This window comes from Ranitomeya variabilis, chromosome 7 (assembly GCF_051348905.1).
Source record: "Ranitomeya variabilis isolate aRanVar5 chromosome 7, aRanVar5.hap1, whole genome shotgun sequence".
Taxonomy (NCBI): domain Eukaryota; kingdom Metazoa; phylum Chordata; class Amphibia; order Anura; family Dendrobatidae; genus Ranitomeya; species Ranitomeya variabilis.
In genome coordinates, this window is record NC_135238.1 from 226,414,947 (window position 1) to 226,428,485 (window position 13,539).

At 40.7% G+C, this 13,539-nt stretch overlaps 1 protein-coding gene across 5 annotated transcripts in view; it reads left to right on the forward strand.

The window, feature by feature from the left end:
- Positions 1–13,539, forward strand: part of LRP1B (LDL receptor related protein 1B) — a 1,636,337-nt gene that overhangs the window by 1,193,171 nt on the left and 429,627 nt on the right. For all 5 annotated transcript variants that reach the window (XM_077273024.1, XM_077273022.1, XM_077273019.1 and 2 more), the window contains exon 36: positions 12,634–12,768. In XM_077273024.1, coding sequence (XP_077129139.1) covers positions 12,634–12,768 — 135 coding nt within the window. The remainder of the gene's footprint in view (positions 1–12,633; positions 12,769–13,539) is intronic.

Genomic DNA, 13,539 nt, shown 5'->3' on the forward strand with positions numbered 1-13,539 from the left:
GGGGATTAGTTGATATTGGGCTTCATCCTTCAGCCAGTTGTAGAGTCTCATAAAAGGTGTTCGATAACAAATACTCCTTTGTCCCAACAGTAACAGCACAAATGTATTGTCATCTGTCACAATATCCGTATGTCCCAATCAATAAGTATAAATAGCTAATCTTCCGTCACAACATTCAGACTCCTACAGCCTAGCTCTCAGCTTCTTGAAGGTCAAAGAAGGATTACCCAAAGGTAGCCTCAGGGTTCAAGGCATTTTACACAAAAATGAATTGCAGTACATGAGCATACTCTGGCACCCTTGACAGCCTTTTTCACACTGACAGGTGAGCTCAGCCCATCCCTAGAGAATACTACATAAGGCCTTAAATATACATCTGTTTTCAGAAGAATCTGAAGATTACACTACATGAAACCAAGACCACAATAACAGGTTTGCACTGAAGTCAAAATAATCTTTAAAAAAATGTAAAACTATGCTGTCAACTGACAATCATTTTTTAACAATCAATTAAAAAACTTTACTGGCATATTTTACCCTGTTCATATATTTCAGTATTTGGAGCTGTTGTGTTTCCGCTCTGTACACTGATTGTCCGATCCCCACTGATCTGATATTCATGACCTAACCTAAGTATAACCAATTTAATTATTTATGCATTTAGTTATTTTATATGTATTATTAATTTATTAGTAGTAATGGAAGTAATATTATTTCTATCATTTTTTTGTGTTATTAATTTTATCATCTCCAATTTAGCAAATCACCAGTCTCAAATCCCAGTTGATAAGTAATAATATTATTATTAGAATTCAGAATATGAAATATTAAATTTTTCCAGCAATTACCCCCCCAAATTTTAATCCATTACCCATATATATTCAAATGTACATGAAGCACACATTTTGGTACACAGTGGTGGATAAAGACAGGATAGGGCCCCTGTGCAAGAACAAATGGGTCCTCTGCAGTCCAATAGCTTATCATATTGGACAATGGCACCTGGTTTGGAGATGGTCTTCTCTGAACCCTATCCAATGACCTCTGCCGCTAAACGGAGGATATAGACTAGGTTCTGTTTTACAATAATGTGGCTCGGACTTGTGATGTGGGAACAATGATTATCTGTTGTTATCTCCTCTCTTCTTTTAGTCTTGGGCAGCACCACATACTATTTAGTCCCTCAGCATCTTGCTTTGGTTACCAGTAATAACTTGTTACCTCCTTGGTCTACGTCTGAGTATAACCTGCTTCTGGTATCTCCCCGTTTAGTTTCTGACCTTGGTTTTTATTCTGAGGTCCCGAGTCCAACTTGTCCTTGATTTTGTCTCTGACCTTTCCCACCTGGATTTTACCAGTCATGAGGGTGCCTGTTATGATCCTTAGTGGTTGAGGATCACAAATTACTCCAGCTAAGTAACAAACATAGGACAAGCTCTAGGGAGGTGGCAAACTGGACTGACCGCAAATCTGAACCTATCCAAACACACTAGAAGTAGCCAGTGAACGTGCCTAAAAATCCTAGACGTCTCGAGCCAGCCTGAGGAACTAACTACCCCTAGAGAGAAAGAAAAGACCTCTCTTGCCTCCAGAGAAATAATCCCCAAAGATATAGAAGCCCCCAACAGATAATAACGGTGAGGTAAGAGGAAGGCACATACACAGGGGTGAAAGCAGATTCAGCAAATGAGGCCCACTAATACTAGATAGCAGAAAATAGAAAAGGGAATCTATGCGGTCAGTAAAAAACCCTTACAAAATATCCACTCTGAGATTTCAAGAACCCCCACACCAACTAACGGTGTGGGGGGAGACACTCAGTCCCCTAGAGCAACCAGCAAGCGAGGAAATCACATTTTAGCGAGCTGGACTAAAAACATAATGAACACTGATAATCAAAAAATGATCAAACAAAAACTTAGCTTGTCTTGGAGAGACTGGGAGCAAGGTAGACACAAGGAATCTGAAGAGCACTGAATACATTGATAGCAGGCAAGGAACTGAGTCTCCAGGTGAGCTAAATAGGAAACCAACCAAGGATAACGAACCAGCTGATGCAGCCAACCTGCAGAAAGACAACACTACACAGTACCGCTTGTGACCACTAGAGGGAGCCCAAAAATAGAATTCACAACAGTACCCCCCCCTTGAGAAGAGGTCACCGAACCCTCATCAAGACCCCCAGGGCGATCAGGATGAGCCGCGTGGAAGGCACGAACCAAATCGGCCGCATGAACATCAGAGGCGACAACCCAGGAATTATCCTCCTGACCATAGCCCTTCCACTTAACCAAATACTGAAGCCTCCGTCTAGAGATACGAGAATCCAAAATCTTCTCCACCACATACTCCAATTCGCCCTCGACCAGCACCGGAGCAGGAGGCTCAACAGAAGGAACCACAGGTACCACATACCTCCGCAACAAAGACCTATGGAACACATTATGAATGGCAAACGATGCTGGGAGATCCAAACGAAAAGACACCGGGTTAAGGATTTCCAAGATCTTATAAGGACCGATGAAGCGAGGCTTAAATTTAGGAGAGGAAACCTTCATAGGAACATACCGAGAAGACAGCCACACCAAATCCCCAACACGAAGTCGGGGACCCACACCGCGGCGGCGGTTGGCAAAGCGCTGAGCCTTCTCCTGTGACAACCTCAAATTGTCCACCACATGGTTCCAAATCTGCTGCAACCTATCCACCACAGAATCCACCCCAGGACAGTCAGAAGGCTCAACCTGACCCGAGGAAAAACGAGGATGGAAACCAGAATTGCAGAAAAAAGGCGAAACCAAAGTAGCAGAACTAGCCCGATTATTAAGGGCAAACTCGGCCAATGGCAAAAAAGTCACCCAATCATCCTGATCAGCAGAAACAAAACATCTCAAATAAGTTTCCAACGTCTGATTAGTTCGCTCGGTTTGGCCATTAGTCTGAGGATGGAAGGCCGACGAAAAAGACAAATCAATGCCCATCTTAGCACAAAAAGTCCGCCAAAACCTGGACACAAACTGGGATCCTCTATCAGACACAATATTTTCAGGAATGCCGTTCAGGCGAACCACATTCTGAAAAAATAGAGGAACCAAATCGGAGGAAGAAGGCAACTTAGGCAAGGGCACCAAATGGACCATCTTGGAAAAACGATCACACACCACCCAGATGACAGACATTTTCTGAGATACTGGAAGATCCGAAATAAAATCCATGGAAATGTGCGTCCAAGGCCTTTTCGGAACAGGCAAAGACAAAAGCAAACCGCTGGCACGAGAACAGCAAGGCTTAGCACGAGCACAAATCCCACAAGACTGCACAAAGGAACGCACATCCCGCGACAAGGAAGGCCACCAGAAGGACCTAGCCACCAAATCTCTGGTACCAAAAATCCCAGGATGACCCGCCAACACCGAAGAATGAACCTCGGAAATAACTCTGCTGGTCCATCTATCCGGGACAAACAGTCTCTCTGGTGGACAACGGTCAGGTCTATCCACCTGAACTTTCTGCAGCACTCGTCGCAAATCTGGGGAAATGGCAGACAAAATCACTCCCTCTCTGAGAATACCAGCCGGCTCAGAAACTCCCGGAGAGTCAGGCACAAAACTCCTAGAAAGTGCATCAGCTTTCACGTTCTTCGAACCAGGCAGGTATGAGACCACGAAGTTGAAACGGGAGAAAAACAACGACCAACGAGCCTGTCTAGGATTCAGGCGCTTGGCAGATTCAAGGTAAATCAGATTTTTGTGATCAGTCAAGGCCACCACACGATGTTTAGCTCCTTCGAGCCAATGTGGCCACTCCTCAAATGCCCACTTCATAGCCAACAACTCCCGATTACCAACATCATAATTCCGCTCGGCAGGCGAAAATTTTCTTGAAAAGAAAGCACATGGCTTCATCACAGAGCCATCAGAGCTTCTCTGCGACAAAACAGCCCCTGCTCCAATCTCAGAAGCATCAACCTCGACCTGGAAGGGGAGAGAGACATCTGGCTGACATAAGACTGGAGCTGAAGAAAACCAGTGCTTCAGCTCCAGAAAGGCCTCCACGGCCGCAGGAGACCAATTAGTCACATCAGAACCCTTCTTGGTCAAATCCGTCAAAGGTTTAACCACGCTAGAAAAATTAGCGATGAAACGACGGTAAAAATTAGCAAAACCCAAGAACTTCTGAAGACTCTTAACAGACGTGGGCTGAGTCCAGTCATGAATAGCCTGGACCTTGACTGGCTCCATCTCTACAGTAGAAGGAGAAAAAATAAAACCCAAAAAGGAGACCTTCTGTACTCCGAAGAGGCATTTTGAGCCCTTCACAAATAAAGCATTAGCACGCAGGACCTGAAACACCGTCCTGACCTGCTTCACATGGGACTCCCAATCATCAGAAAAGACCAAAATGTCATCCAGATAAATAATCATAAATTTATCCAGATATTCTCGGAAGATGTCATGCATGAAGGACTGAAACACAGAAGGAGCATTAGAGAGTCCAAAAGGCATCACCAAGTACTCAAAATGGCCTTCGGGCGTATTAAATGCTGTTTTCCATTCATCTCCCTGCTTAATGCGCACAAGGTTATACGCACCACGGAGATCTATCTTGGTGAACCAACTGGCACCCTTAATCCGAGCAAACAAATCAGACAATAGTGGCAAAGGATACTGAAATTTGACTGTGATTTTATTCAGAAGACGATAATCTATACAAGGTCTCAAAGAACCGTCCTTCTTGGCCACAAAAAAATACCTGCACCAAGAGGGGAAGAGGATGGGCGAATATGTCCCTTCTCCAGAGACTCCTTTATATAACTCCGCATCGTGGCATGCTCTGGTATAGACAAATTAAAAAGTCGTCCCTTAGGGAATTTACTACCAGGAATTAAATTTATAGCACAGTCACAATCCCTATGAGGAGGCAGGGCACAGGACCTGGGCTCATCAAATACATCCTGGTAGTCAGACAAAAACTCAGGGACCTCAGAAGGGGTGGAAGAAGCAATAGACACCAATGGAGTATCGCCATGAATTCCCTGACAACCCCAACTTGACACAGACATAGCTTTCCAATCTAAAACTGGATTATGAGCTTGCAGCCATGGCAGACCCAAAATGACAACATCATGCAAGTTATGCAGAACAAGAAAGCAAATCACCTCCTGATGTACGGGAGTCATGCACATGGTCATTTGCCTCCAATACTGAGGCTTATTCTCAGCCAATGGCATAGCATTAATTCCCCTCAGAGGAATAGGAAATTCCAAAGGCTCCAGGACAAAACCACAGCGCCTGGCAAACGACAAATCCATCAGATTCAGGGCAGCACCCGAATCCACAAAAGCCATAACCGGGTAGGATGACAAAGAACAAATCAAAGTAACAGACAAAATAAATTTAGGCTGTATAGTACCAATGGTGACAGGTTTAGATTTTTTTCTTAAGCGTTTAGAGCATGCTGAGATAACATGAGTAGAATCACCACAGTAAAAGCACAACCCATTTTGACGTCTATGACTTTGTCGCTCAATTCTGGTCAGAGTTCAGTCACATTGCATAGACTCAGGTCTCTGTTCGAAAAATACCGCCAAAGGATGAGCAGATTTGCGCTCCCGCCAACGCCGATCAACCTGAATGGCTAAAGCCATAGAATCACTCAGACTTGCAGGGGTGGGAAACCCCACCATAACATTCTTAATGGCCTCAGAAAGACCTTCTCTGAAATTTGCAGCCAGGGCACACTCATTCCATTGAGTAAGCACCGACCATTTCCGAAATTTTTGACAATACACCTCTGCTTCATCCTGACCCTGAGAGATAGCCAGCATCGCTTTTTCTGCCTGATTCTCAAGATTAGGCTCCTCATAAAGCAGTCCAAGAGCCAGAAAAAATGCATCTACATTAAGCATTGCAGGATCTCCTGGCGCCAGAGAGAAAGCCCAATCTTGAGGGTCGCCACGCAACAAAGAGATAACAATTTTAACTTGCTGAGCAGAATCACCAGAGGAACGAGGTCTCAGAGATAGAAACAACTTACAATTATTCTTAAAATTTAGAAACCTAGATCTATCTCCAGAAAACATCTCAGGAATGGGTATCTTTGGTTCTGACATAGGGCTATGAATAACAAAATCCTGAATACTTTGCACCCGTGCAGTAAGATGATCCACACTAGAAGTCAGAGTCTGAACATTCATGTCTGCAGCTGAGCTCAAAACCACCCAGAGTTCAAGGGGATGAAAGAAGCTAAACAGACTGCAGCAAAGGAAAAGCGGGAGGAGAAAAAAAAAATGTACTCAGGTCTTCTTTTTATCCCACTTCTGCGATGCATTAAACACTTTTTGGCCTGCTATACTGTTATGATCCTTAGTGGTTGAGGATCACAAATTACTCCAGCTAAGTAACAAACATAGGACAAGCTCTACGGAGGTGGCAAACTGGACTGTCCGCAAATCTGAACCTATCCAAACACATTAGAAGTAGCCGGTGAACGTGCCTAAAAATCCTAGACGTCTCGAGCCAGCCTGAGGAACTAACTACCCCTAGAGAGAAAGAAAAGACCTCTCTTGCCTCTAGAGAAATAATCCCCAAAGATATAGAAGCCCCCAACAGATAATAACGGTGAGGTAAGAGGAAGGCACATACACAGGGGTGAAAGCAGATTCAGCAAATGAGGCCCACTAATACTAGATAGCAGAAAATAGAAAAGGGAATCTATGCGGTCAGTAAAAAACCCTTACAAAATATCCACTCTGAGATTTCAAGAACCCCCACACCAACTAACGGTGTGGGGGGAGACACTCAGTCCCCTAGAGCAACCAGCAAGCGAGGAAATCACATTTTAGCGAGCTGGACTAAAAACATAATGAACACTGATAATCAAAAAATGATCAAACAAAAACTTAGCTTGTCTTGGAGAGACTGGGAGCAAGGTAGACACAAGGAATCTGAAGAGCACTAAATACATTGATAGCAGGCAAGGAACTGAGTCTCCAGGTGAGCTAAATAGGAAACCAACCAAGGATAACGAACCAGCTGATGCAGCCAACCTGCAGAAAGACAACACTACACAGTACCGCTTGTGACCACTAGAGGGAGCCCAAAAATAGAATTCACAACAGGTGCCCATTTAAAGGGTTCGGCTAGAAGTGCAACAATGCTGTGGTCCAAACTGTCAATCATAAGCTGTGTTGAGTGATACCTTCCGATACTTGAAAATATCGGTATCGGATAGTATCGGCCGATATCCGAAAAATATCGGATATCGCCGATACCGATATCCGATACCAATACAAGTCAATGGGACACAAGTATCGGAAGCTATCCTGGATGGTTCCCAGGGTCTGAAGGAGAGGAAACTCTCCTTCAGGCCCTGGGATCCATATTCATGTAAAAAATAAAGAATAAAAATAAAAAATATGGATATACTCACCCCTCCGGCGGACCCTGGACCTAGCGGTGTTAACCGGCAGCCTCCGTTCCTAAGAATGAGCGAGTGAAGGACCTTCGATGACGTGGCGGTTTGTGATTGGTCGCGTGACCACTCATGTGACCGCTCACGCGACCAATCACAAGACCGCGATGTCATCGCAGGTCCTTCACTCGCTCATTCTTAGGAACGGAGGCTGCCGGTTGCAGCGGTTACAACCAGTGCACATCAGAGGGTGAGTATATCCCTCTTTTTTATTTTTATTCTTTATTTTACACATGAATATGCATTCCGATCCCAATTCCCGATATCGCAAAAATATCGGAACTCGGTATCGGAATTCCTATACCGCAAATATCGGCCGATACCCGATACTTGCGGTATCGGAATGCTCAACACTAATCATAAGCATTGTACTCCTAAAAACCGAACATAAGTAAACCCCTTTTAGCCACATCTTTGCCAGAGCTTATCCTTTAAATATCTCAGTTCAACTTGTCACAATCGTCTCACAAGTCACAACATTTCACAATTATATAAAATCAACAGTTTTTATGCAGGAATCCAATTCTATCTTTTACATTTTTTGTACCTATTTGTGTTAGTGTGCTTTTAATAAAATAATTCATTTCCTAAACTAGAACCAACTTCTTGTATCGACTGGTAAGTACAGTAGTGTGAAAAATGTCCTCCAATTCCAAAAGTGTTTAGAAACTATTCAATAGATTAGGCTTGGATGATCGGGTGTTCTTCGTGTTATTTAATGCACTCCTCTTCTAAAAAGAAACCTTACAGTTGTAGACTTTTTGATCTCTTTTCCCTTGCTTTCAGCTTTATACAAATTTATAAAACACAAATGTTTTAAATTTTCCATTACAGGCTTTCATGCCAGGTGATATTAAAATTACAAAAGTAATTTTGGTCAGTGGAAGACATCTAATTGATAAACAATGGACAGCATTATATTCTAAAAATGACAGCATAAAACGTGGATAAAAAGCTGATATAATAACATAGTGTTCCAATAGAATTTATATAATTTAATGCACTGTTCAGAATCTATACCTTACAGTAAATAAGTATAATACTTTACAATAATAAAGGACCTACATACATAGTTGTTTGCTTCACACAGAGAATTCCGATTTCTTCAACAATTTTGACTATTTGTTGAACACCGGATGCAAAAATTTGTAACAGAAACAGAAATTGAATAATAATAATAATAATAATAATAATAATAATAAAAAATTCAAATATATATATTTTTATTATTTCTATTATTTCTTATTCTCACTTTACACTAAACATATACAGGTGCTTCTCACAAAATTAGAATATCTTCAAAAAGTTAATTTTTTTCAGTTCTTCAATACAAAAAGTGAAACTCATATATTATATAGCGTCATTGCAAACAGAGTGATCTATTTCAAGTGTTTATTTCTGTTAATGTTGATGATTATGGCCTTCAGTCAATGAAAACCTAAAAGTCATTATCTCAGTAAATTAGAATACTTTATAACAGCAGCTTGAAAAATTATTTTAAAATCTGAAATGTTGGCCTACTGAAATGTATGTTCAGTAAATGCACTCAAAACTTGGTCAGGGCTCCTTTTGTATCAATTACTGCATCAATGCAGCATGGCATGGAGGCGATCAGTCTATGGCACTGCTGAGGTGTTATAGAAGCCCACGTTGCTTTGATGGCAGCCTTCAGCTGCATTGTCGGGTCTGGTGTCTCTCATCTTCCTTTTGACAATATCCCATAGATTCTCTATGGGGTTAAGGTCAGGTGAGTTTGCTGGCCAATCAAGCACAGTGATACTGTTGTTTGTAAACCAGGTATTGGTACTTTTGGCAGTGTGGACAGGTACCAAGTCCTGCTGGAGAATGAAATTTCCATCTCCAAAAAACTTGTCAGCAGAGGGAATCATGAAGTGCTCTAAAATTTCCTGGTAGACGGCTGCGCTGACTTTGGTCTTGATAAAACAGAGTGGACCTACACCAGAACATGACTTGGCTCCCCAAACCATCACTGATTGTGGAAACTTCACACTAGACCTCCAGCACCTTGGATTGTGGCCTCTCCACTTTTCCTCCAGACTCTGGGACCTTGATTTCCAAATGAAATGCAAAATTTACTTTCATCTGAAAACAACACCTTGGACCACTAAGCAACAGTCCAGTTCTTCTTCTCCTTGGCCCAGGTAAGATGCTTCTGGCATTGTCTATTGGTCATGAGTGGCTTGACACAAGGAATGCAACACATGTAGCCCATGTCCTGGATACTTCTGTGTGTGGTGGCTCTGGAAGCAATGACTCCAGCAGCAGTCCACTCCTTGTGAATCTCCCCCAAATTTTTGAATGGCCTTTTCTTAGCAATCCATACAGTAGCAGAACACTTCTGGTCCTCTCCTGTGAGGTTTGATCTCATCATATGTGTTTATATAGGTACAGTATGTCTAAGATCAAGCCTAACTGTTGCCTCTGATGTTTTTTATCTCCAGTGTAAAAAATTCTTTGATGGTGAAAAGGTCTTTAAAGGGTTTATTCAAGACTGTTTTTTACTATGGGATAAAGGCTAACTCGCAGGTAAATGCTACCTCCCTGCCTGTTGTTCCTGAAGGCAATCTCTGCCAGCTCAGAGAGGTCACAGTCTGCTCTTGTCAGTGACTTGGTGACTTCTGCTGATGTCACATTGACAAAACAGCAGCTTCTTTTCTACTCTGCCCTGTTGATAGAGCGTGACTGCCTAGATCATGTTGACTGGCAGCTGAATCCCCACTGCCTAACTGCAGGGAGCTGGCTGTTTTTTTTTTCACAGATGTCTCCATGTTTTGATATTTATAAAATGCTATATGAATCTGCCATAAATGTCACAGATCAATGGGCTGTTTCATCAGGAATCTGTCACCAGATCAAAAATGACCAGTTGTTGGTCATATTTTATTCTGAGTGCTGAGTATTCTGTTCTTTATTTAGTTTTAATTTTTAGGGTCTTCTTTACCAAAAGTGCGCTGCTAACAGGTTAATTATGTAGCGCCGCCTAAAGACATGCCTCAGAGGATCCTGTGAGCCATGCCTCCTTCATATAGACCAGTGTTCCCCAACTCCGGTCCTCAAGAGCCACCAACAGGTCATGTTTTCAGGATTGCCTTAGTATTGCACAGGAGATAATTGCATCACCTGGACAGGCAAGCATTCAATCACCTGTGCAATACTAAGGAAATCCTGAAAACATGACCTGTTGGTGGCTCTTGAGGACTGGAGTTGGGGAACACTGATATAGACCATAAAAATTTGCACTAAATAAAAAGACCTAAATCTCAGCAACCATTTTTCTAACTAAAAAAAATACTTAAAGGAACAGCCAGAATAAAATAAGTGCAATAAATGTCAATTTTTGACCTCATGAAAGGTCCTTTTAAAATAAAGAACAACGAATTTCAACTTGTCTGTTTCTGGGATGCAGAGGACAAGAAAACATTCGGTTGAAGCATTTTTGTGTTTCAGTAGCTCTATGCAGATTTTGAAATATGAGAGGTGGATCATTTTCTTGCAAACACATGTATGAAGTAGTGACTTACTCTATATTAAATGTGAAACCTTTAGATGAAAATATTGAGCTAATGAGGACATTGACTTTAACAGATGGACTCGAGAAAGCAAGTTCAGCTGAACAAATCTGCTGAGAGAGTGGAATAGTTTTACAGTATGTCAGAAGTTATTCTGGCTCGAGTGAAAGCTGACTTGTGAAAATTGAGAGGAGACTATACAATTAATGATCATTCTTAAATTAAAACTTAGAAAATAAATTCACACGAGGTCAGCTATACAGAACAGTTTCGTAAACTTTGGAACAGCTTCTAATTGAATTTATCTACCTGTACAGTAAAAATAAAAAAAAGTACAATAGAAATATGGATACAATGTGACGTACTGTTCATAGAGTTTCAAGTCAAATAAAATATGGGATAATTATTCCTTTAGACATAACAGAGACCAGCATTTTCCTACAAGCACCATTTCTATCATATCTTAAACCATACATATGTGATAAGTAGAGGACCCAGCTATGGAATCAATTCAATGGAAGAGATCTCAAAATCTCTATTCTACAGGCGAGGATCTTGTAGTCCAAGAAAAGTGTCCTGCATTGGCATAGAGGCCTTTTTCGTTGGTATTTTTGGAAGTTTCAATAACAACCTAGGACTTCCATTCTCCAAACAGGTTGGAGAATCTTACACATTTAATTATGTGTTCTTTTCTCCTAAAGTGTATCAAGTGGGCAAACACATATAAAAAATGTGGTTTCTAACACGTAAAGGTGATCGTAAATAAAAATCCAGTGTTTATCATAGAGGAAGGAGTCCTGAAAGCAAAGAAAACTCATCAATGTGAAGTTAGGGAAGAATAAATTACAGTTACTCTAAACTTTTATGAGTTGTATTAAATTTTACTATTTCTCATCATACCAATTTCATACATTCGTGTGTCATCCAGTAGAAAAACCTATAAACTTTTTTTTACATGAGAGCCTAAGAGTGAGATGGCCTATTGATAGCATCTGATGTTGGAACAAACAATGAGCGAATCTCATAATTTGCCTTGAATTTCAGAATCAGATTTTCCAAAATACTAATTTTTTCAATTTGATTTTTGCATGTCCAGCAAAATAACTGATAGACAATAGCAATTTTTTCTTATAAAAGGCATGGGAAGGGGTTTAAAAATAATAAGGTAAATAATATGCACTTGTCTTTTTCAGTGCAGTCACCAATGCAAACTTCATTGAGCCATCTTAAACATCTTTTGACAACTTGCACCTTTGGCATCTTCAAGACTGACTATGCAGCAATACGCATCATCCAATATCATAAGATTGGAGCCTAGTCAGGGTAGGAGATGTCAAAGATGCTAGGGGCTTGAATTCTCCGAAGATGGACATGTGTAGACCCTATCCATGACCCAACCAAGGAAGATGACAGGACTGAGTTTAGCAAACTGGTGGGACAGTTGATGAAAGGGTAATTAAAATTGTATTTACCATATTTTTTGGAGACAAGTTAAGAAATGACTCGTTTGAAGATCCCCATACATTTCAATGTGTTTGTAAATATGTGTATCTTTCTCATAAATCCAATATTCTAATTGGCTTCTTCCTTAAAATATTTAGCTATTGAAGCTGGTTCTCTTCCTTTCCAGGGAATGACACAATCTATTGGACTGACATGGGATACAATAAAATCAGCCGCTCCAAACGAGACCAGACATGGAGAGAAGATATCATCACAAATGGACTTGGGAGAGTGGAAGGAATAGCGATTGACTGGATAGCCGGTAGCTGTCTTGTACATCTCTTGTCATTCAGCCCAGTCTAAAAGGCTTTTACATGTTGCCGGTCATGATCTTTAAAATGATTTTTTTGTTCCTTTATAGTTATTTATTTTTTTAAACAAAAATGACATATTTGTGCATCTAGGCTCAGCAGAGCACATAATCAATTTCTCTGTCTGAGAGTCTCCCACTGACATTTTGGGCCTCTAGATATGTGTTTTTAATGCTGGCAATGATTAAGTAGTAATAACTTGGTATTATTCTTCTGAGAGCTGTTCAGGCAGAAATACATCTTAGATGCTTCATGCCTCAAGTTATAAAGTTTCAAAATATGGTACAGTATAAACCTGTATTCTCTAGATAGGAGAGATGTAACTCTGCCGAGGCACTCGTTTCAACTGCAGTTCACATTGGAGGAAGATTTTTTTTCTTTCAATGACTTTTAACAATTCCTGCCCTACAGTGATGCAAACGTAAAGTAATATTTAATAGGACTTCAACTTTTTACAAATCTTCCTTAAGTTTTTTTTTATATTATTATGAATATTATATCCCATGGGTCCCATCTAGTCATACATTTCCTAACCATTATTGAAAAAATAATGAATTTCCTTGTAAAAAATAAAATTGGAAGAATAATACAAGAATATATATTTCAGCTAAGTAAATTTGAATGTAGCCTTATACTGACAAAAATAGCTATTTTTCAATATTAGGCCACATATCCATTTAACACCATTTAAGCAGGTTTTCTTTTTAGGAATTTTTAAAGCT